The sequence below is a fragment of the Mesoplodon mirus genome (assembly GCF_964341445.2).
Source record: "Mesoplodon mirus genome assembly, chromosome: 3".
Taxonomy (NCBI): Eukaryota; Metazoa; Chordata; class Mammalia; order Artiodactyla; family Ziphiidae; genus Mesoplodon; species Mesoplodon mirus.
Window position 1 is genome coordinate 171,688,627 of NC_138978.1, and position 25,210 is coordinate 171,713,836.

General features: G+C 33.0%; 1 protein-coding gene across 2 annotated transcripts in view; it reads left to right on the forward strand.

Annotated features, from left to right (window-relative positions):
- KIFAP3 (kinesin associated protein 3) overlaps positions 1–25,210 on the forward strand; it is a 154,684-nt gene that overhangs the window by 108,042 nt on the left and 21,432 nt on the right. For both annotated transcript variants that reach the window (XM_082613514.1, XM_082613513.1), the window contains exons 18-19: positions 9,560–9,749; positions 15,569–15,668. In XM_082613514.1, the coding sequence (XP_082469640.1) occupies positions 9,560–9,749; positions 15,569–15,668 (290 nt within the window). The remainder of the gene's footprint in view (positions 1–9,559; positions 9,750–15,568; positions 15,669–25,210) is intronic.

Consider the following 25,210-nt stretch of genomic DNA (forward strand, 5'->3'; position numbering starts at 1 on the left):
GTATAAAACAAATTTGAACAAGTAATCTGAAAGTTCACCTAATCTCTCTATACCTCTCTACACTGGACTTACAAAGTAAGTATTTGATGTGGTGCCAAGTAATTTTAGATTGTTTCATTTCATACTTTGTAAACCTTAAGTCTAAAAAGATACTCAGAAATACTAGAGTTGTTAAACTGAGAATATTTAAAGATATTCACATGTGATCTGGAAGTCCTATGCTGTGCTACTCAACTGAGTCATAGTCATAGCTGAGGTTCTTAGAAGAGAAGAAGTAGTCCAATACAGCTGATTGGTGGGCACCAGACTCTGGAAACATCCCATGTTCTGCTAGAAGAATGTTTTTTTACCTTTCTGCTATTATACACCTTGTAGGATTCAAGGCCCTGGCTCAATTTTATCTTGGTAATAGGAAACTGTACCACCAGGGGCAGCTTCTCCCCAAAACATTTTTCTTCCCTTCTCAGTTGAGTAGGGATTCTGATCTTAGATTCAACTTTTGGCCTCTATGAAGTGGCAACTTGATCCAATAGAGTATTGCATTTAGAATACAACTGATTCTAGTTCTCTCACCTGCTGAATAATCTCAGGCAATTTATTTAACTTTTTGAAGATTTAGTTTACAGTGACACTTCTGAGGATTAAAGAAGTTAGAGAAAATATATATGAGCATCTGCCACATGATGGTCACTCAATATGTTTTGTTCAAACTAAACCAAAATTCACACCAAGTTGTGAAGTTTATATATAGATTAAATATCTGGATCAACATTTCCTTTCCTTAGTACAGTTAATTATTTATGTTATTTTCTGTTCAACTTTTAAAATGATATGGGAAGATAATCTGTTCACAGTTTGGATTTTAACTCTGGAAAGTTATTTGGAATATATATTTTGGCCAGACATATTTCTATTTCTAGTTTACTTTAAGGTTGTCCTGCAAAATGGCTGAATTTGGCATTTTAAGACTTCATGTCAGGGAAGTTAACAGAATAGGTCAATTTACTGAAAGGTGTTGATTAGGACAGTGTAGAGAAATAAGAAGCTACTTTTGCTAGCGTAGAAGTGCCCCATGTGTTAAATTGCCCATGTTCTGAATCTGTGGTGACTAATTTGGATTTGGATTCAATTTATCAGACCAAACCAGACTAACCTCAGACCAAAGTTATACTCCTGGTTTGCTGGGCCTCATTTGGAAGAAATTTGAGGAGTGGGGCATTTTAATGCATCAGTAAAAAGACAGCTTCTCAGGTCCACTTGGGACGTAGCTGCCATTCTTTAGTTCTTTGAGCTCAGACTCTATTACTGATCATGACGCAGGGTGTTATTTGCTTGTCCCAAATCTTTTTAAAGGGTAAAACAAGAGGAAATTGACTTAATTTGAAACAGGAGAAACTTTGATTAGACACAGCAAAGATGATGAAACACTAGAAATAGGCTGTCAAGGGAGAATGTGAAGTCTGTCCAGTTAACATTAGTAACAGCTAAATAACCAACTTTCTAAAATAGTTTGTTAGAAACCTGCATAAAATGGAAGTGGATGATCTCTTAAGACTCTTTTTTACCTCTAGATTTTGATTTCCGAGTATTCTTGGCATGGCTGTGATCAAAAATATATAGAAAGAGTGGGAATATTTGTAGCTTAAGGCGATTTATCTTTAAGAAAGCAAACTTCTTGCACTCAAGACAAACATCATGGAATAATACCAAGAAAAAGTAGATACCTTGCAAACCTTAGGGACATATGCCTTCTGCAGTAAAGTATTCTTTCCCCAAATTATAGAAATGTTACATTAGTGATGAAGTGTTTAATGTATTTAGGCCCAGGCCCTCAGTTGGTGGTGAATTGAAACAGATATGTGTTCAGAGTACTCTTTGTACCGTAGGGGATTACATGTTTGGTGATGCAGTCTCTGTTGCCTCATCAGCAAATTATTGCCTGTCTGACTAGGCTTTGCATGTAGCTTTGGGAGGCAGGGAATGGGGTAGCTGCAGAGAGGAGAAGGGAGGCCAGGAGAGAGGAGCCTATCTTCCTCATCTTCCAAGGGAATTATACAGCAGTTGATCATTGCCTTTTCTCTTCCAAGCCTTGAAGATCATCAAGGGAAGATCAGAACCCTCTATACATAGAGAGCTTCTGAAAACCCAATTAGATTTTTATCCCTCAGTCCTTCCTCAGCTTTGTATGAAGTATTTAAGAACCTCAAATTCCTCCCCAATTAGTAAACAATTTCCTCCCCTGACATTACTGGGTTGTCAAACATTTAATACATGTTTATTAAGCACATACTGTGTTCCAGGCAACTAAGGTTGACACTGGGAATAAAAAACAACACGAAGTCTCTAGAATATAAAAGTTTACAATCTAGACTCCAGGATACTGTCATCTAGACATGAACTGGCCTTTCAGGAGCAGTACTACTACATGGGCTGTCAATAGATATTCTGTACTAATGCATTGCACATTGTATCTACAGGATGTTTATGGAGAAGGGAATGTACCTAGGTTCTCTGGTAAAATACTGATGTCTGTTGTCTTTCTAGCCAGCCACAGGCCTACATGTGATCTGATACTAACACAGGTTTGTGTCACTAAGATTTTTATGGCAGCTTTTTCTCTTTTAACTCTTAATTTTGATCATTGGCAAATTGTGTGTATTATAATAATCTGGAATTATTTTAAACTATGAAAACAAAGTGCTATCTTCATTCTAGGATAGACACAATTATTTAATAAGACTGGTATATTGAAGTGAGATAAACTAATGTAGGTTTACATGTAACCCCTAAGACATCAACTGTCATAGTCCCCACAAAAATTACCAGGGGAAGCCTGTGTCAGACAGAAAAGGTGGATTTATTAATAAACATCCAGCAAGGGAGAACACAGTTTTAAAATGTCTTATAATATCTTGAAAGGGAAGTTATAGAGAAAGTTTCATAGGGTTAGGATTAGGGTTAGCTTAAAACTCAGGTTATTTCAGGACAGGATTTCAAAACCATGGAATGGGTAGGGATTGGTAAAATGGGTAGAAGGTTTTTACTTTTAATTGGCTTGCAGGTTGGTTATGGGCACAGAGCGGGGATTTTCAAGTGAGTTGTTGACAGAAACTTCTAAAATGTTCTTTCCAAAGCAGGTGGAGTTGGTTCTTGCTTGTTTTACAGTCTTGGCAAATTTTCATTTCTCAGATTTGTTAAGTTTGATGTTTACTTCTCAATTCCATACAGTCAAATTGGGCTTCGTGAGATAAACCCAGTTGGTTTTAGTGGTTAACCCTCTTATGGAGTTCACTTTTATATTGCATAAATCTGAAAGGCAGAAATTTAAGATATTTTTCTAGTTTATTAGAATTTACATGCATATATATATATATATGCATGTGTGTGTATTCCCTGCCAGTATTATGCATGTTACTTTATTGGTTTTTTTAATTGTCAGCAGTTAAAAAAGGAACAAGCATGGTATGAAAGAAAAGTCATGATTCCTTGCTTAAATAAACTTTATTCAGTTATATCTTTTATTCTGTGGACATGATATTTGAAATGATATTACACAGATGAGCCTCCTCATTGCTTTAAACAGAGGTTGAAGAGATAACCGTACTTTGAGGTCTGGTTAGAAAATGCCATGGTCAAGACTAAAGGGCAACATTTGGGACAGTACTATTGAGAAATAGGTAGTATGTGCATAAAAGTCAACAACTCTATTATGTATGTGTTTAATTATGTGTTAGATAAATATAGATAATATATACATATCATTGGGAGAAGTATTTTCTAAGCTATAAAAGGCATCTTTTTAGCAGCTACTATCTTAATCTTAATGAGCAACTAAATTACTCTAGATCTGCTTTAATTTAGTATGAAGAATTGTATTAAATAAACCATATTACATTCTCAATTAGGGGGCTGCCACGTTAAAGGATAAAGGAAAATCTGTTTTCCATCAGTTACGTTAGAACACAAAGCAGATCTATGTAGCTCTATGTTACCCTGTAGTGTGTTAATCAGATACAAGGTGTGACGGAAGCCAGTGACAAAGAGTTTTCCTGATAGTGAACAGGCTCTGATAATAAGCTGGTTAAGACTTCATAATGTTTCAGTGGTTAAGTAGTAAACAAAATGATATAGGACTTCAAAAAGGATGGCACATTCCATATAAAATCAAACCATAAGTCTTCTGTGACACTTTAGAATTTATGAAAGCTAGTGCTTAAGGTCATAATGTCAGGAGCTGAGAAGAAAATAAAAGACAAAGCATGTGTACCTTTAAATACAAGACAAACTAGAGTCCCAAAGCAAGGATATCAGGGTGCACTCCTTGTGAAAAGAAGCATTTCAAAAGTGAAGAAAAAACAACTATATTCCTAGAGTATTTCCACAGTAGCTTGATAAATTTTGATGACGTTTCTTGCCTGTGTTTGAACTATGACATCCCTGAATTCCCATAGCTATTTTCTGATAATGAGGGGGCAGTGATATAAGAGGGAAGTAGAGATTTGGGGAAGAGGGGTTAGAGGGAATTGGTTTTAATTGATATATGTTGAATTTATTAAATTTTGATACAATATTCATTTAGAATTGCTATATAATTTTTAAAAGATGACCTCTGTATGTTGCTATTATTCTGCAGTTTTCGGGGATAGTTATTTCAACAGCTTTATGAGGTAATGGTATTAATTATAGATTTGTATTTGAGGAATGCTAGAACTTGAATAAATCTTAGATTTGTTTCATTTTACAATTGAAGAATCTGAGACCAACAGATGTTAAAATACCTTTAGAAGTTTGCATATTTCTGTTAGTATCAGAACTAGAAGGAGAACCCAGGTCTCTTGGCCCTTATCCAATGTTCTTTGTATTATACCATACCACATTATTAGTGTCTATAAATTCAGACTCTGAGACACAAACAAAGTGTGACTTTGCCAGGGCTATTAAACTATACTCATTGAGGATAGATACAGAAGATAGCTGAGGCTAGGGATTCCAGAATATGCTGGTCCACTGCGGTATGATAAAGCTTTCACTGGTTTTCACTAAAATGGAAAAGAGAGGGAAAAGAAAGAAGTGTGTGTGTGTGTGTGTGTGTGTGTGTGTGTGTGTGTGAAAGTGAGAGAGGAAAGAGAAGAGAGAGACCAGAACTGGGGAGGAGTTGTAAATGTAAAGTTAAAGTGTTTTAGTGTTGGGAAGGTATTATCTTTATTTTGAGATCGTCTTTCTCACATTTTTAGTCTTAAAATGGCCTTTCTTTTATAAAACAATAATAGTAGGTGGCAGTTGATTTACATTTAATATCAGTCCCACAGATTTACTTTTTTAAAAAAATAAATTTATGGGCTTCCCTGGTGGCGCAGTAGTTGAGAGTCCGCCTGCCGAGGCAGGGGACACGGGTTCATGCCCCGGTCCGGGAAGATCCCACGTGCCGCAGAGCGGCTAGGCCCGTGAGCCATGGCCGCTGAGCCTGCACGTCCGGAGCCTGTGCTCCGCAACGGGAGAGACCACAACAGTGAGAGGCCCATGTACCACAAAAAAATAAATAAATACATACATACATAAATTTATTCATTTATGTATTTATTTATTTTTTTTTTGGCTGCGTTGGGTCTTCGTTGCTACACGCGGGCTTTCTCTAGTTGCGGTGAGCGGGGGCTACTCTTCGTTGCGGTGTGCAGGCTTCTTATTGCAGTGGCTTCTCTTGTTGCGGAGCTCGGACTCTAGGCATGCAGGCTTCAGCAGTTGTGGCACTCGGGCTCAGTAGTTGTGGCCCGTGGGCTCTAGAGCACAGGCTCAGTAGTTGTGGCACAGGGGCTTAGCTGCTCCACAGCATGTGGGATCTTCCCGGACCAGGGTTCGAACCCATGTCCCCTGCATTGGCAGGTGGATTCTTAATTGCTGCACCACCAGGGAAGTCCTAAGTCCCACAGATTTACTTTTGAACCTTTCTAAAATCTAAAATTCTTGAGACCACTGTCCTAACCTATTAATTCACTACGGTTGATAAATAGATCTTCAACATCCATAAGCTAAAATATTTAATTTTCAAGAAATATGGAACATAAAAATCAGTGTTTCAGAAACATAAAGATGAAAAATACAGCATCATATAGCAAAACTGTACTATCTTTTTTGATTCTAACCAATTGGCTATTAAGGAAAAAGAAATGAAAATATTTAAACAAATATTGCATTCCTCATAACATGCTTCATTCCAAGATACTACATTTGGTGAATATTCGAATACCTGAGGCTGCATTATCACAAACTAGAGCAAACCTTTATGGCACAAGTATAATATCTTAATAATGTTTTATACTTAGCCTCTAAATTTAAAAATGCATATTTTAAAACATCCTCCAAAGTTAGCTGTTAATATTAGAATTAAGAAAGTCACTGAAAACTAGTATATACCAGTATTTATTGTGGTTCTATCTAAGGTAAAGATATTAGGGTATTTTTTCTATAATTTTCAACTTTCAGTCAGGAAATAGTTTTATAATGGAAATAGTTTTATAATCATAAAACTCCAAATGTTTTCAAAAAGTCATAACTGCTTGAGACTTTAAGGCCTTGATACTGTTTGGTCAGGGTTTTTTGCCATTTTCTTTCCTATGATCTATAACAAAAAGCTCACTGTACTTAATAAGTCTCAAGGCCATCTCTTGTGAAAACTCCACGTGTCATTGTAGTGGATTCATTGTAGCAGGAATCTGTAATCATTGTTGGATCTTCTGCAGAACACAATTTTCTATATCCTAAACGATTACTCAGCTTGGTATAGAATAACATATTCTGTTTCATATTTACTGAGGGAGAAACTTTTGTTTTTGTTTTTTTTCTGAAGAGCTGAGAAGACAACCATAGTTGTCATCCAGTAAACAATAATGTACATGTTACTCATTATGTTAGTCATAGAAAAGTAAGCCTGTTGTTTTATTGTACAAAAATACTTAAAATAAGAATAAAATTATCTTTAATAAAATAGTACAATCTGTATCATTGTTACTGTACTTTTTGGCCTTATAATGTTAAGAGATGCCCTGGTTCTGTGGGGTTGCTCAGTCATAAACTGATATTAAAAAATAATCATAATAAAAGGAAGGCAAAAGCTTTAAAGGAATTCAGATCAGCATACGGGTAGTCTTATTAAATCTGATGCTAACTCACTGCATTGGAAAATCAGTTTTCCCAAGACACTAACTAACAAGTCAAGCTTTAGTGTCACAAGCTAGCCATGGAGTCTCATGGATGTTTTTGGTTTGTGTGTTTGGACTTCTGTCAAATATAGTGTAGATAGTCTTTAAACAAAAAAACTCAGGCTTGTGTGTGTAGGTTCATTAATAAGAACATTGCAATAAATTTAAAGGGTAATAAGGCTTAAGTTAGAAAGGCTGTTGTTTGTGATGAAAACAGCTTATTTATTACACATTTCTACATTTATTAGATGTATTTTTATTATTAAACTAGAATAGTAAAATCTTACAAGAAGGATAGAGATGATAACTCATATAATAAGCGTGAATTTTCTTCTTTGTGCAGAGCATTACTTACTAGGCCAAATACATTTTTATGGCTATGCAGTTTAAGGATTTACTTTTTTATTTTATTTTTTTGGCCACACCATGCAGCATGTGGGAACTTTGTTCCCTGACCAGGGATCGAAACTGCGCCCCCTGCATTGGAAGTGCAGAGTCTTAACCACTGGACCACCAGGGAAGGATTTACTTTTTTAAATTATACGTACCTCTGTAACGTTTCACAGATATTCACAAGAAGCAAGTTTTAGCCTTAGTGGAATAGCAAACCCCATGTTTTACATGCTTTGGGTGCTTGATGATTTCAGCTTCTGTTCTTGCACTAGGAATCCACATGCTTGAACTTAAATTATAATAAAACATTCAAATCATATGTCTATCATCTTCCTTGGACACTTCTTCATTCAGATAATCAAATTTTAAATTTTTCTACCAAAATGAAAAGTTAGTTTTCTGCCTCTTGCCAAGTGGAACAAACTACTATTCATGAAAGAAACAATACCACTCAAATTAGTTCCATATTTAATGTAGATCTAATAGGATATCTAGTATTATAAGGCATATTCTATTAAATATTGTGATTATAACAGTTGAGTTAATGTTTATTATTTTAAGTAAAATGCAATAATATTTATGATAACTTTTATACAATTTAATTTTAAATAATTATATTAGGAAATAAACTGACAACTAATAGGAATTTTAATAGATAACCACTAGAAAGAATGAAAGGTTAATAATTTGGTGGCAAAATTGCCATTAGCAGTACCATAGCCAAAAAATATCTTCTACTTCCACCAACCTAAGTTGAAAAGTAACATCTATATAGTTTCAGAGTTGTACAGTATAGAACACACAGTCTAACAGCTGACACTGCTAAAAGATATATTGATAATGTGAGACTTAAAATTTAACAAGAAAAATTTTGATAATAATAAATACATTTCTTATAAAATTTCATATGTATTCTTACATCCCAGAAATTTATTCTGTGATGACAGTTTTTGACTTCAGCCTTACTTGGCTTTGTATGACAATTGCTCAGCATTTACCTAAAATATATATTTGGTCCACCTCTTAGTTATAGTGATCATCCTAACTGTTGGAGGACAGTAGTATTACCTGGCCCCTTTCCAACTTAAAAATAACTATAAACAAAAGTGTTAAAGATACGACAGAGGAATTTAAAACTAAGAACCCGGTGATTAGGATGACAAGAAATACCTGAAGCCTTTTTTTTCCATCTAAGTCATCAGTGGTGCTGTCCATTAATTAAGTGAATACACTTGTCAGAAGTGATCACAACCTGTGGAGCTAGATAGATTCAGCTGTAACTTTTGTAATAATTTGCCTACTTGTCCTTCAAAAACACACACCAATGAAGTTCTCTGTGAATAGATGCTACAGATACAAAGAATAAGCCACAGTCTTGCTCCTCAAGAGTTCATGGTTAAAGCAGGAGATGTTTAAAGAAATAATTATGACCAAATAAGACATTATTATTTTGTGTCTGAAACAAAATTGAATTAAATTCTGCTATTTGTTTTTTGTAGTAAACCATTTCAGCTTTTAGGAGAAATACTTTAATAGTGCTTTTTTTTTTCCTACTGAAAAATGTTATCTAAACAAAAAGATACAGTGAAAGATGTAATTTTAATGCTTAACCACCTGTCATTAGTGCCACAGTAATTATAGCCACAAAACTCTTTGGAAGCTGAAGTCTGGTTGCTTACCTAAATTCTAGTAATACTTAGATAAAGAATTTGTGAAATTTGAACTTTTCCAGTTTTTGCCATTGCCAATGGCGATTAATAATCCAAACAGAGATGTCTTTAATATATGTAATAAATTGATTTTTATTGATTATCGTGTCCAGTAATTCTGAACAGGTACTTTTAATGTTTTCTCTGACCCAAACAAAGGCCCCAAAATTCTCTTCTTATAAGCTAAATGTACTGCTATCTGAGTGCCAAGGAAGTGCCTTCATAAGCTTACATAAAAATAATTGACTTTGTTTGCAATAGGAATATGATGAAGAATGGGCTAAGAAAATTCAGAGTGAAAAGTTTCGCTGGCATAACTCTCAGTGGCTGGAGATGGTAGAGAGTCGTCAGATGGATGAGAGTGAGCAGTACTTGTATGGTGATGATCGAATTGAGCCATACATCCATGAAGGAGACATTCTTGAGAGACCTGACCTTTTCTACAGCTCAGGTAAAATGATAACCAAAGCAAAAATAAGTAGTCTGTGTGTGTGTGATATAAATAGGGATTTTTGTCTGCCAACCTTGCTCATTCCCACGCTTTGTAAGCACTTCTTTTAGTATATAAATGGCCTTCTGCTAATGATTTTAGACGTAACATCAGTACACATACCAAGCAAACCTATTAACTCACCATTATTTTTTTCCAAGTTAGTCTTTGATGTGATCCCCATTAAAAAGGCTGTGACCAGGAAAGTTAATTGCTCTTAGTTTATTATTTTCTAGAATGTGTAACTTAAAATGACATCTTCAAGATTTCTGACTTCTGTTTGAAAATGTGATATTTTTCTCTATTCTGCATTTATTTAAATGTATAATTTACTAATTGATGTTTTCTTTTCCAGTGTGTTTCATTTTAACAGTCTCATTTTGCCATGGTTTTGCTTTAGTTTCGAACTAGTAACCCCTGTTTGGTTCTCTGGTTGGGAAGATTTAGACACTTTATAGCAATAGTTTTTTCATTCTAAACTCTTGCTAGTATTTTCAAGGCAAAATTTAATTTTTACATAGATCTTACATACCCTTGTTGATTCTGCCATCCTGCCTTTTTCCAGGGATTTTGGAACTAAGAACAGTAAGTTTTTGCATATTCTCCCTTTTAATGTGTTGCACTGTTACCGGTATTAATTACTTTATTGAAGTCATTTAGTTGAAGAGCCAAAAGTAGGGATTTCTAACTAAGATCTTTAGCAGGTTGCAAATAAAAAGCATTTAAAGTAATTGTATCTGAATTAATGGCTCACCTTTTTTTCCTACTATGTATTCATTCATATATTTTCATAATTGTATGCTGTGCATATTGCCCGTAAGGCTGCATTATTTTTATATTTGATATAGATGCTTGAATCCTAGAAAATTGGTACTTTACTTTGAAAATTAAATAGATTTCTTCCTAACTGAACTTTACAGTAGTTATGAAGTACTGCTTTGAGTTTCAAACCAGATGGAGTAGTTGATTAATTTCAACCAACCAGAATTTCTTAATTCAGTAATGGCAAGCAGCTGTTCCTTACCTAGTCAGATATTCATGAAGTAAAATGATGTAAAATATATATGATGTGAATTTTTTGATAATGGAAATCAGAATTTCTTGGAATCGGTTTTCTTGCTTTGAAAATTGATAGATAGCTACTTTTCAGTGTGAATCAATGAGCAGTTTCCAAAAATGCGTAAAACTTGTAACCACCTCAGTATTTAACTTTGTTGTTTTAATACAATTAGAATTTCAGAACAGATTTCTGAAAGATTATACCACTTTTCCAAAATTAATTCATTTAAGTTGACCCCTTAAAATGAAAATCATAACATTTTTCTGTGAGATACAATTAAAATGTACAACCTATGCTTTTGTGAGAAATCTGAATTGTACACATTTTTATATATCTAAATTTAGAAACAGCCACAGCTGATGGAAAAATAAATAAGTTTAAGCATTCGAGGGGTGAAATGTTATCTTTAGATAACCTCATGGTTGTTTTTTTATACCTATAGCCTGATGATATGGTACACACTTGACAGCAGAGATTACATTGCTATGAGTTTAAAGATATAATTCTCATATCAAGCCACTTGTACTTTTTTAGTTTATTATTTTACCTACTTTATTTTTCATGAATAGTTCATCAACTAAGTGAGTCTCTGTGGTGTTTTTGATATGTCATAGAAATCTCGACAATGCTAGTCTCTTGTCTTTTATTGTGTGCAGTTGTATCTTCAGAAACATCAGATAAATTTGTAATACTGCAGATTTGTTGGGATGCTTTAGCTATCTTACTTAAGTCTCTGGGTCTCCATGAAACTTTAGGCTGCTTCTGATAAAAGCAACTGCAGTAGTTTTTCAACCACAGAGTTTAAGCTAAATGGCCAGTGATACCCTGGTCTTATTTTTTATTTAAAAATGAAATAACATTTGCTACTTCCTGGTCATTAGTATTGCCCTCTATGCTTTCCAACTGTTAAACATATCAAAATGTATCTGTTTCTTTCTTGCTATTATTTTAAAAAAGGACCCTTGGTTCTGTTATCTGAAATAGAAATCTACTTATACATCTCCTTATAGTTACATTATTTTTTTTTCTTAGTCTAAAATAATTGTGATTGCAGTTACTGACTAATTTCCTTTTCTATCATGAAAATGATGCTGTTTGCTTTAGTACTTTTTACCCACAGAGGAAGTATATTATAATTTATAAAGCTGTATTGCTACTACACACTTCTAAATTATTTGTTACTTTTTTGCTTTTGTTCTTCATTCATTGTGATGAATCTTATTCTTAGCATGTATTCTGTAATTATATTACAGAATATGAAGCTTAAAATGGTTTATTTCTGTCTCAGGATCATTGTAAAACCATAATTTTCATTTACCTATGTGTTTATGTGATGTATCTTATCAGGTGTAAACAAATAAGTTATGATTTATCTATTTTAGTCATTTCTTTTTCTCATTTTCTTCACTCTTGATATCTGTTTCCTCCCACAGTCATGATTTCACTTTTAGCTAGTTCACCAAAGAGCCTAATACTACATTTTCATTTGACTTTTAGAAATAAAGTTTACTTCAGTAACAATATATAAGAAGATACTGAGTTTTTGTATTTACTTTTATTCACAATATGTATAAGCCAGTTTTTTTTGACTGAGTTTCAGAAATGAGAAAGTTGATAAATTATCTATGCTGGCAGTAAATTTGCTTTGATTTCATTCTTGTTCCAATACATACCCCATTTTACTCATAACCACATTTATCATCATTACTTAGAGCACCTCAAGAAGGTGTGTTATATAACTATGGTCTAAAAGGTTTCATGTAATTTAATAACCTAAATGTATATAATGCTCTACAATTTACAAAGTGCTCTGGTATATATCCTCTCTGTCTTCTATTTGTTCTCTGGGCATTTAAATGTTATGTGAAATTCTTTGATTCCTTGTTGCTATCTTTGAAACAGTAAGGTTAGAGTAGGAACTTCAGAAGGACACTCCTAGATTTATCTGAATACATGATTACAACCAAAAATACATGATTCCTTTTCAGTATTTCTATGAAAATTAATTTTGGTTACAGAATGCTGAGAAACAGATAATTCCAAAGAAGTTGAAGTGCTTGAGTTGATGATTTAAGATATAATTTAACTTTTATACTTCATTATAGTGAAGAATGATTGCTCATATATCAGAGTTACCTAAATTTTGTCAAGTCATTAAAGGGCAGTGTAGAAGCTGTAGTTTACTGAATGAATTGCAGGGCCTTAGGATTATTAAAAATTAAGTTCAGAAGTATAAATTTACTCTTTATTCACATATCAGGCTTATTGTATTACTAAACTTACTGTATTCTAGGTTTATAAAATTTCTTAAACTAGTTGTATTCTGGGTTTATAAAATTTCTGGCTGAATCTTTAAACTCAAAATTTTTTTAGTTTCATCTCTATTTGATGAGATCCCCGTTTGTAGTTCCCTGTATTCCATTTATCCTTTTTACTCATTTTTCCCTTTGAAGACAATGAGAGCTCTGAATCAAAATGGAGATGTTGAGAATTTGACAACAGTTTTTCATTTAAGTTCTTCCTCATCTGATTCACTTCACTAGATTGTGTTTCATGTAATATAAACTTTTAATGTACAATTCAGGTATTTTTATTTGGTTGTATTTATATCTGAGTGTTATATTTCTGAGTTTAGAATCTTTTATGCTGCTGGCATGCTGAATATCTTTGTATTCATTTTCAAAGTGTGGTATGCATTTTATTTTGGCATTTTACTTAGCTTTGTTCCTCTAAAATTGGCAGATTTCTTAACTCCTGATCCTAAATTATTTGGTTTTAATTTAACAGAGAAACTTGTTGATTTTTGTGGTTTTCACCTTGTTAATTTTAGCCAAACTTTCACAGTCTTAGATCCATAGAAAATTAATCTTTTTAGCCGCTTAACTGTCAATCTATGGTGTCTTGGCATTCCCCTAATTTCATTTTTTGTAACTTTTTTTGTGTTTAGCTGGACTTTTGGTTTATAGAATTTTTAACTTTTAGAGGACACAGAAACTGGACTAAATATTACATACTTTTTAGCTACCTCTTAAGTATTTTAAATTTACTAAAGTAATAAGGTAAATACCAGAGGTATTATTAACAATTCAACAATTAAATAATAATGCAAGTCTTTAGTATATGGTATGTAACAAATGGATATATGTAACAAATGAGTAGTACAGGAGTCTTATGGAAATACAAATTATTTTTACCTATTCATTTCCCAACTCTATTAATCTTTACCATCTATTCGATTTTTAATACACTTACTCCTAAACAGATTTTATCATTTAATTCCCAGCTGTCTATCAATACTCAAATCAGTTACACCTCTGCCTCCCTCCCTTCCCAAGTAGGATTTTCTAACCCCTACAGAACACAGTAATCCTTCTGTAGCTTTTTCAGCCTCCAGCATTCATTTAGTACTATATCCCTTCCTGTTGTGTATCATTTATTAATGAAATGTATTATTTAATTGCATCTTAAGTGTCTATTTGTATTTCACTTAACCTGAAATTCCTGAAAAAAGAAATTATGTATTCTAAGTTTTTCTACAGGACCTAGCAAAGTATTATTGCATGTGGTAGGTGTAAAATGATTGTCTGGTGACTGAATAATTTGCTTACTATGTGCCAAATTTATAAACTATGTTGTGGATACCACCTAACCAACAAGTGACATAGAGGTCACTTACCAACCAAGAATACTTTCAGAAAAGGAAACTTTAAAAGGCCTCAGAGCTTTTCAAATAGTAATTACAAAAGCCATATACTAAAATACACTGGTTCTATGCATAAGACAGCCCTGAAGCCATCACTTAGATCTTTTTTCCTCAGATTCTTCTTATTCTTAACTTACTCATAATTCTATCAAAAATAGGTCATCTGGATTCTTAGATTGGAGTGAATGAGAAAGTAGTATCACTCTAAAATCAGCAAGAAGTAATAATAAAGACTTAGATTTAGGAAAAGGAGCACTTTATAAGCAAAGAAAAAGTACTCAAAAAGCATAGTAGTGTAGCCACATAGCGTAGGTAGTCAAATATATCTAATAACCTAGGGCATTACTATATAATAATTGATGTTTATAATGAAGATTGAGTTATCAAGAAGTTTTAAAATTATATTCAGTATACTTTTTAAAAACACAGGAAATATAAAATGTATTTTCAAGGATTTCTAACCCAAGTTTGTGTGTTTGTTTTAAGGTTTGACACTTAAAGTGTCAAGCATTGCTTATATAAAAATTCACTTATTTGAAATGTATAATTCCCTAATCATACTACACAAATGAAGCTGTCTGGGTATAAAATGTCGGACATACTAGAGTGTTGGTCTTTACCGAAACCATGCTATTTAATGTCTCTTCTATTTCCTTACTCACTCTGTTTCTTAGCCTGGAAGGTTTATTGTCCCTCACTATCCTACCTCATCCCTTAACTTTTGTTGTCTTCTCCACAAGACTAGAAGCCCCTTGAAGGCAGAGATTGTCTTATTCATCTCTGTAATAAAATAGTACTACCACATAGTAGATGCTCAATAAATGTCCAATCATTGTAAAGAACACTTAAGTATGTATGCTCTTCTGTTCATACTCCCAGAGAGAATTGAATATCATGCTAACATTTTTCTTCCAGATTAAATATACAGGTTATTTTCTATTGTGTTACTTGATAGAACAGTTGCCTTTTTATTCCCTGCAAAGATGTTTCACTAGTTACTATTTTCTTTCTTCCTAGATGGATTAGTTGCCTCTGAAGGAGCCATGAGTCCAGATTTCTTCAATGATTATCACCTTCAAAATGGAGATGTAGCTGGGCAGCATTCATTTCCTGGCAGGTAAGCAGTCTTCCAAGAAAAATCTAATATATACTGTTCCCCTTGTTTTTGAAAAGCTAAAATTCTCCTCACTTCCCATTTTTCTTTTTCCATTAAAGAGTAAAAAAAAAAAAAAGAATCCTGAGTATTTTCAAGAACATACTCATTTGATTTTAAATTAATTATGAAGTCACATTTTGTATGTAAAAAAATGAAGATCACAGTTCTAAAAAAAATGTGTGTGTGTGTATATATATATGTGTGTGTGTGTGTGTATATATATATATATATATATATATATATATATATATATGCTTCCTCACTTTGGAAAATACAGGCTGTCTATTGAAATAGACAGTACTTTTGCCAAATTAATGACCCAGATTGTTTCATAAGTGTTTTCCAAAGCCAATAAAATATAAAATAAGAACACAATACATGTATTTTTTTAACTTTGTTCTTTTTTTTTAACATCTTTATTGGAGTATAATTGCTTTACAATGGTGTGTTAGTTTCTGCTTTATAACAAAGTGAATCAGCTATACATATATATATATCCCCATATCTCCTCCCTCTTGTATCACCCTCCCTATCCCACCCCTCTAGGCGGTCACAAAGCACCGGGCTGATCTTCCTGTGCTATGCAGCTGCTTCCCACTAACTATCTAGTCTAAATTTGGTGGTGTACATATGTCCATGGCACTCTCTCAGTTCGTCCCAGCTTACCCTCTCAGTTCGTCCCAGCTTACCCTTCCCCCTCCCCGTGTCCTCAAGTCCATTCTATAGTAGGTCTGTGTCTTTATTCCTGTCCTGCCCCTAGGTTCTTGAGAACCATTTTTTCTTCTTCTTTTTTTAGATTCCATATATATGTCTTAGCATACAGTATTTGTTTTTCTCTTTCTGATTTACTTCACTCTGTGTGACAGACTCTAGGTCCATCCACCTCACTACAAATAACTCAATTTCATTTCTTTTTATGGCTGAGTAATATTCCATTGTATATATGTGCCACATCTTCTTTATGCATGCATCTGTCAGTGGACACTTAGGTTGCTTCCATGTCCTGACTATTGTAAATAGTGCTGCAATGAACATTGTGGTACATGACTCTTTTTGAATTATGGTTTTCTCAGGGTATATACCGAGTAGTGGGATTGCTGGGTCATATGGTAGTTCTATTTTTAGTTTTCTAAGGAACCTCCATACTGTTTTCCATAGTGTTTGTATCAATTTACATTCCCATCAACAGTGCAAGAGGGTTCCCTTTTCTCTACACTCTCTCCAGCATTTATTGTTACAATACATGTATTTTAACAATTATTCAGACATCACCATTTTAAAAAGTTGATGCTTTGATTAAATTAAAGACTTTTCCTCCCTTCATAACATTCAAATAAAATATTTAAGGAAAAAAAAACCTAACATGCCAGCATTGTTGTACAATTATAGTAAAGTTTCCCCCAACAGAGATCCTGCTTCATTACTGGTCTCATAGATTTTTTAAGTCTTGCCAGAAAGTGTAAATAATAGTTTTCCCTTCATATCATTGCTAGAGGTGTAATATTTTAATTTAGAATGACTATAGAAATTTCACATTAAAATGGTCCAATGAATAGGTGTAGTCTTTTTGCCCTTAAGACTAGTTTTTCTTTAGATTATTGATTTAATTTTCTCTTCTAAAATTATAATTTTATTAACATAAATATTTATGTTTGGAGGATGTGTTTAAGAATACAGTTGTGGCCTTCCCTGATGGGGCAGTGGTTGAGAGTCCGCCTGCCGATATAGGGGACACAGGTTCGTGCCCCAGTCTGGGAAGATCCCACATGCCGTGGAGCGACTGGGCCTGTGGGCCATGGCCACTGAGCCTGGGCGTCCGGAGCCTGTGCTCCACAACGGGAGAGGCCACAACAGTGAGAGGCCCGCGTACCGCAAAAAAAAAAAAAAAAAAAAAAAAGAATACAGTTGTGACCAATGTGTTACAACTCTTGAATCATCACTTGTAGTAAGCCATTTTAATTCAATAGTAATAATTATTGCAACCATTATCAATTATCTATTATGTATAATTAATTTTGCAAATATTTATTATGTTTATTTTAACCTACTTAGCAAGATTATTATAATGTCTATTTTCATAGACATTTTAAAAATGAAGAAATCAAGGCTCTAATAATTTAAGTAACCAACTAACACATGTAGGATGATAGAGAAAAAAATTTGAACTTAGGTCTATATGTCTTATGGTCTTTCCAGCATAACACAGTATGTAATTTTGAAGGAAACATAGCATATTATAGTGACTTTTAAGTGTTTTTTTGTTTTGTTTTGTTTTGCCACAACCCATATTAAGAAATACCTTTCATATTGCAACCCAGTACACACATACATATTTATATATATATACATATGTTATATATATACACACACATATATATAAAACAAAAAATTCTTAAAACAGTAATTAATTACTCTTACTATCTGTAATGCACAATGATATATTCTATTTTAGTCTATTCAATTTTATTTTTAAAATGCAGATTGCAACCCACTATATTGATTGCACAACCCACTGTTGGTCGTGACAAAAGTTAAAAGCATAGTGGAAAAATACAGGGGTATTTTATGAAATGTAATAACCTTATATGTAGTTCAGTAGTCTTTAGTGAACTTTAAATAAATAATAACACTTTAGAAATAGTTTCATTGGTGTACTGGATTGTCATGATGAGAAACTACTTGCCTTAGGGGAAAAAAAATTAAACATGGTTAAATACCAGAAGCATATGGCTTTTGATTACTTCTGATGTCTCTGTCTATGTTAGCTATAATTATTTAAATAGAGATTCTCTTTAATTATTATAACTATTATACTCCATCATGTGACAATTCACTGTACAAATGTTTTCTGAAACATAATTAGAAAAGGAAGAAGTTATTTCATTATATAATCCTAATGTTTATATTGAAAATTTTTGCTGATAGCATTTAAAAGATTAATTTTTCTGCCATTTATGTTTCACTATGAACAAAACATTGTTTTTGTGTGATACTAACCATGCATTGCTTATTTGAGAAAGACATGATTTTTTTCTATAGTTATGTGATTTTAAAGAACCTGAACATTTTCATTAAAATTGAATATCCAAAGGAATGAACTTGAACTCAACTCAGCAAAATCTTTCATTTCTGGTTTTCAAAAATGGTCATTTTATAAAACAATAAATATGTTTAGAGAGATGGCTATACTCAAAGAGTAAGTTATGTACTGTGTCCAAAGATTTCAGGATTTTATTCCTCAGTTCTGTTAACAAGTTGTTTTTTAAAAGACTGGGAAAGTTCTCTTACCTTTGTGCCTTTAGCTCCTTTTCAAGAATAAAAATATATAAGTAGCTTTGTTCACATCATAAAAAACACATCATAGCAATGTTGGTTTAAAGGATTAGTTAATAAAACTTCATGTAGACTATATATTTTTTCAAATCAAAAGAGTGATATACTTATTTATTATAATCATTTTGAATTGAGAATTGTTTGCCCTTTCAAAAGAACTTCCCTTGAGAAAGCTAAGTCTTTCATCTCTTGTCTTTTGTAATTTTTCAGGCCTTAAATCATGTAACTGTATCATTTTCTCTTTGTATTTCCAGAAGAAATAATTTACTATGAATTTCCTCAGTTTTTTTCTAAGTAACAGATCAAATAAAAAGGGACTCTAAATTTTATCAGCAGATATACAGAGAAAGCTTACAGTATAACCAAAAATTCATAGTTGTTCTTTGCTACATTTTTTATTGACCTTCTCTAGAATCATTTACTCTTTCTTTTATGAATCTTTTTTGTTGTTAGGATTGTCTTCTAATAGGATTTCTTTGTTCTTCTTTGATAGCAACAAACCATGGATCTTAACTCTGGCTTATTTTTTTTAATTCTACAAAGATTTAAGTATTTTAAATTGTTCCATAATTATTCACATATTTTGGCATGATAATTTTTATGCATAATGTCCCAAATGTGAAATTTTAAACTAATGGCTACCTTTAGGCTTCTGATATCCAATAGGTAAATTTAAAACCTATTAGACCAAATAACATTGACTTAAAATGATGCTTTTGAAATATTTCATTTTAATTGATTTTAAGCAAAATGGGAATATTTTTTGAAAAATGTAGACAGAAGGTGTTGAACTCTTATTCTTCATCTTTACTGTGAAGATGAGAATAAGCAGACTTATTGAACAACATGAAGAATTTGGGTTAATTATGGAAGAATAATGTCTTGATTGAATTTTGAATATTAAAAAAGCTGATTTTAAAAGCAGGAAATGTTATCTATTTTGAGGTGGGTTTTTTTTTTTTTTTTCCTTTTTTTTTTTTTTCTTTTTGCGGTATGCGGGCCTCTCACTGTTGTGGCCTCTCCCGTTGCGGAGCACAGGCTCCGGATGCGCAGGCCCAGCGGCCATGGCTCACGGGCCCAGCCGCTCCGCGGCATATGGGATCCTCCCAGACCGGGGCACGAACCCGTATCCCCCGCATCGGCAGGCGGACTCTCAACCACTGCGCCACCAGGGAGGCCCCTGAGGTGGGTTTTTTTTTAACATCTTTATTGGAGTATAATTGCTTTACAATGGTGAGTTAGTTTCTGCTTTATAACAAAGTGAATCAGTTATGCATATACATATGTTCCCATATCTCTTCCCTCTTGCGTCTCCCTCCCTCCCACCCTCCCTATCCCACCCCTCTAGGGGTGGGAAAGCACCGAGCTGATCTCCCTGTGCTATGCGGCTGCTTCCCACTAGCTATCTATTTTACGTTTGGTAGTGTATATATGTCCATGCCACTCTCTCAGTCTGTCACAGCTTACCCTTCCCCCTCCCTATATCCTCAAGTCCATTCTCTAGTAGGTCTGTGTCTTTATTCCTGTCTTACCCCTAGGTTCTTCATGACATTTTTTTTTCTTAAATTCCATATACATGTGTTAGCATACTGTATTTGTCTTTCTCTTTCTGATTTACTTCGCTCTGTATGACAGACTCTACGTCCATCCACCTCACTACAAATAACTCAATTTCATTTCTTTTTATGGCTGAGTAATATTCCATTGTATATATGTGCCCCATCTTCTTTATGCATTCACCTGTCGATGGATACTTAGGTTGCTTCCATGTCCTGGCTATTGTAAATAGAGCTGCAATGAACATTTTGGTACCTGACTCTTTTTGAATTATGGTTTGCTCAGGGTATATACCCAGTAGTGGGATTGCTGGGTCGTATGGTAGTTTTTTTTTTCTTTAAATCAGGAAAATTGTCCAGATGACTTACAGATTCATTCCCTGTTCTTCATCATATATCTTTGATTAACAAGCAGTGTCAAGTTAATTGGAATAGTAATAATATTTTTAAAATGTACAAAATGTGAATTTTTATAATTACCATTGTTTCTAATGATTTGAGAACATGAAACAGCATACCAGTGCCAAGTGGCATGCTATTCAACCAGTAATCGTGACTAGTGGGTTCAGGTAAAGTAGATAATCCCAAGTTTCTGCAAGGTAAAGAATAAATTTCTAATTTATGTAAGAGTTTTTGTTTTTTAATTGTTCACAGAAAAATTCTTCAGTTTCTTCCTAAAATGACCATGTTTAGTAATGGGACAAGTCTGTTAAAATGGGGTAACTGAGTCAAATTTAGAGTATTGTTTAAACAGTTCAAATTGTATATTTCTTAAAATCCAAGTCGGGGGGGTCCTTCTTAATCTGAATGTCTGCATTTTTGTAATGTAGCAGGGCAGTTTAATTGGAAACAGTGAAAACTGTTAAACTCATCCATCCTATTCTACAAGGGAGACTGGATGTTTGATAAAATACATACTGGCAGTTGGACAGCGAATCCTGCGTTTTAGACATGTGTCACTATCAGTTTGAACCTCTTGGCACCAGAATTTCCCAACATTTTGAGGTAATGCAAAGTGTATTAGGGCTCCAAGGCATTAGCTATAGAGTTGACATTGCCAGAGGGTCAGATGTAAATCTTCCCCTCCCAAAACCTGAACTGGCCGTTAGAAAGTAAAGTGGAACTTGCTATTGAAGCTAATTAAAAATAATAGGAGTAAGACTAGCCTTTTTTCCCCTTATATACAATGTATCCGTACCATATTTTTGGACAGTTTTTTTTATTATAACTCTTACTTTTCAAAACTAACAAGAACCTTATGTTGAGTATTTTTAAACTGCTTCCAGCTTTTACAAATCAGTTTTTGTTGCAGTAAAAATGGTCCATTTTTCTTTTATAAGAATCCAATTTTCATAAACTGGAAAAAAATTTCAGAGACTGCTTAGGTTTCCTTGGGGCTTTGAAAAATATTTTTCAGAGGGCCTGAAGATCTTCTCTGTGGTTGGCACAGTGATGTCATCTACTGACCATTTCACTAGAGTCAGAGATGAACTAGATGTGTGCATTATTGAGCCATCTGAATCTTACACTTTCATTTTCTGTGTATATGCCTGCCTCTTTTTTTTCTTTCTTAGAGTACTTGGTGATTAACTTTTCTGTTCATTATATGTATTGTATATTTCACATATACACCTTTTATTCTGTTCTCTCTAATATATTTTCTTTAAAACATTAAATCACGGTTGAAACATTAGTTGCACTTTTTAAAATTGTACTGACTAGAACTAACACATTATTTTCTTAATATATGAGAAATAATCTTTTATCCAAAATTTTAAATGTATAATTTTTCCTAAGACAGGGACTCTACCTGTAAAAATTAGACTTATTTCTTTAGCTATAAGGCCACCTTCATTAAGCTCAGCCATTTAGTTGACTCAGTTATTTCACTTGAGAAAAGCAACCTTAAAATTAAATATTGCCTGTCTAAAAGGCATTGTGTAGTATTTACCGACCTTTTTTATTATTCCTAGAACTATATATTAGGGTATTATTTCAAAGCAGTTATTCAGAAGATAAATCAAATTATTATCTATATTACAACCCTTAATTTGGCAATCGAGAAATTCTCATATATTGAGATAAAATTAAATATGCCTATAAAATCCCTTATTTGATAAGTCCTATATCAATTTTAATTGATAAACCAAACTCTTCCATTTGTTCTAATAGTTTAAGTTTTAGTGACCTTCATTACTGTGGCAGTAATGTAGACATTATGTGGAAGGATCAAAAGAAAGTGAAAAGAACTTCATAGAAACATTTCCCTTTGATAGATATTGGAGACCAACCATTTGTTCAGCAGCATTGTAAGAACTAAATGAATTATAAAATACTTATTAAATCTTTTAAAGATAATCATTTTTAAAAACACTGCTTTATTTAGTGTGTAGCTTTTTTGTTCCTAATTTCTTTATAACTTTTTCTCAGAGGAGAACATGCTTCATGAAGTCTTTAAAAAAACTCCTGACTTTAGTTAGTAATTTTTCCAGACATGGTGAATATAAAATAAAGCAGCCAGATTCTGTTTTCACCTATCAGTTGCCAAAGATTTTCTAATGCTAATACCCACACATGGGAGCAAAGAGGTACTCTGATACACTTCTTGTGGGACTTAAATGGACAAAACCTTTGTGAAATATAATTGGTAACAGAGAACAGAAGCCTAAAATTGTATACTTCCTTAATTCTGTAACTTCATTTCTAAGAATATATCCTCATGAAATAATCAGAGATAAAGACTGGATAAATGATTGTGTGATTTCTTTCTATCAAGAAAATATATACATTGAGTATCATGAGATACACTTACCTAATTGGGGAATGTTATTTTTTAGTACCTACTTTTGTGCCACATGATTTTGTCCACATATTAGATTATATTATACCAGTGTTCTGATTTAAGTAAATATGAAAGTCAAAATAGGTAAAAATAGATATTTAGCAATAGATATTTACTTTATATAAAATTCATCTTTTTAAAGAATTGACCCCAGAGACCTTTTAAAATAAAACTGTTATTCACCTATGATGTTTTGACAGCATAAAATTGAGTACACCACTGCCACATCTGTAATTCTAGTAATGAAAGCTGACAGTATGTTTGAAATATTTGGTCATTCCATTTATATTTTTTTGCATTATTAAAACATTATTATTAACAGTGCATAATATTTTTTTAAAAAACCTTGCTGAATGTTTTGTTCAGGCACTGTTATACATTTTATTTACTCTTTGTTTTTCATATGCACATTTGCAAAGTTCCCTAATACTTGTTCTTAGCTGTATCTAAGTTGGGATATTTGCAAGAGTTGCTTCTCACTTTAAATGGAATTTTGTTAAATCATGATTAAAACATATACAGCAGAACCTCTATAGAAACCATGGTGTTGGGTAACAAGACAATATCCTGTTTACTTTTAAAAGTTACTCTGTTTCAGGGTATATGATTTGATCTAAAAATATCCAGATCTGTGCAAATGTTTATTATAATTGTATTTGGTTGTCCAAATGACATTGTTTTTAGTATGTATAAACATGTATTTCACACTCAGTAATAATTGCTACAGCTAGGTATAACCAATAGAAATAATCTTAAGTTCTTCCCACCTTCATTAGTATTAACTAATCAAAAATGCATGGTAAAAATTTCTTGAAATGAATAAAACCATTCATAAGAAATAATACTATATGACAGGTAAAATCCCATCTAAGATAATGAAGTGGTTAAAAATGTGGGATGGTGAAAACAGGAGAACAAGAGTGGCAATAGCTGTGTAACACAGTTCTGATGAGAAAATCAAACCAATGCAAATAAATGGTTTTTTTACACTATGAGACTTGCTGTAACACAATCCTTACATTAAATCACATTACATTTTTTTCTCTCTAAATACTCTCATAACAATTCTGCTAGTTTTCTTTCTTTTTTTTTTTTTTTCAGAAGATGGAATGTCTTTGGAGCTTTCTAAAAGTTTTAAAGAATAAAATGTTTAAGGCACTTTTTTGGCCTAAATCTTAGTATACCAGGACGAATAACTTGCATGTAGCTAACACTTATATCATCATATGTCTCATTTGACTATCAACAGTGTGTGAGGTATATAGGGCAAAGAGTAGTATTGGCCCTGTTTTAACAAATGTAGAAATTAAGACTCAGAGATTTTTAAGGGACTAGCCCAAAACCAGTTAGGTAATAAATAGTGAAGCCTTTAGGCTTGGTAAGAGCCAGCATTCTTAGTATTACACCATTACTGCCTCCAAAAGGAAAGCAGATATATTAGTCTTAACAGTGAACTGTGCTTTAGAAAATTTTAGAGTAAGTGTTATCAAACTTCAGAGTAAGATATGTAGGTTTTTTTGCATGATACAATATATTATTCACTTATTTTGCTTTAATACGCTGTATATGGCTTACTGCAAATTGGTATTTAGATTGCTTGGAGAACAAGTTGCTAAAAATTTATTAACACATTAAGTAACTAATTAGTTCACTACCATTAAATTCTTTTAAGTAGTTCATTAAGTTCTCTACAGATTAATCCATTTGTATAAAAAATGAGGATGAAATGAGTGGGATAATCTCAGTCTAGAAGGGTTAATGTCTCATGCAAA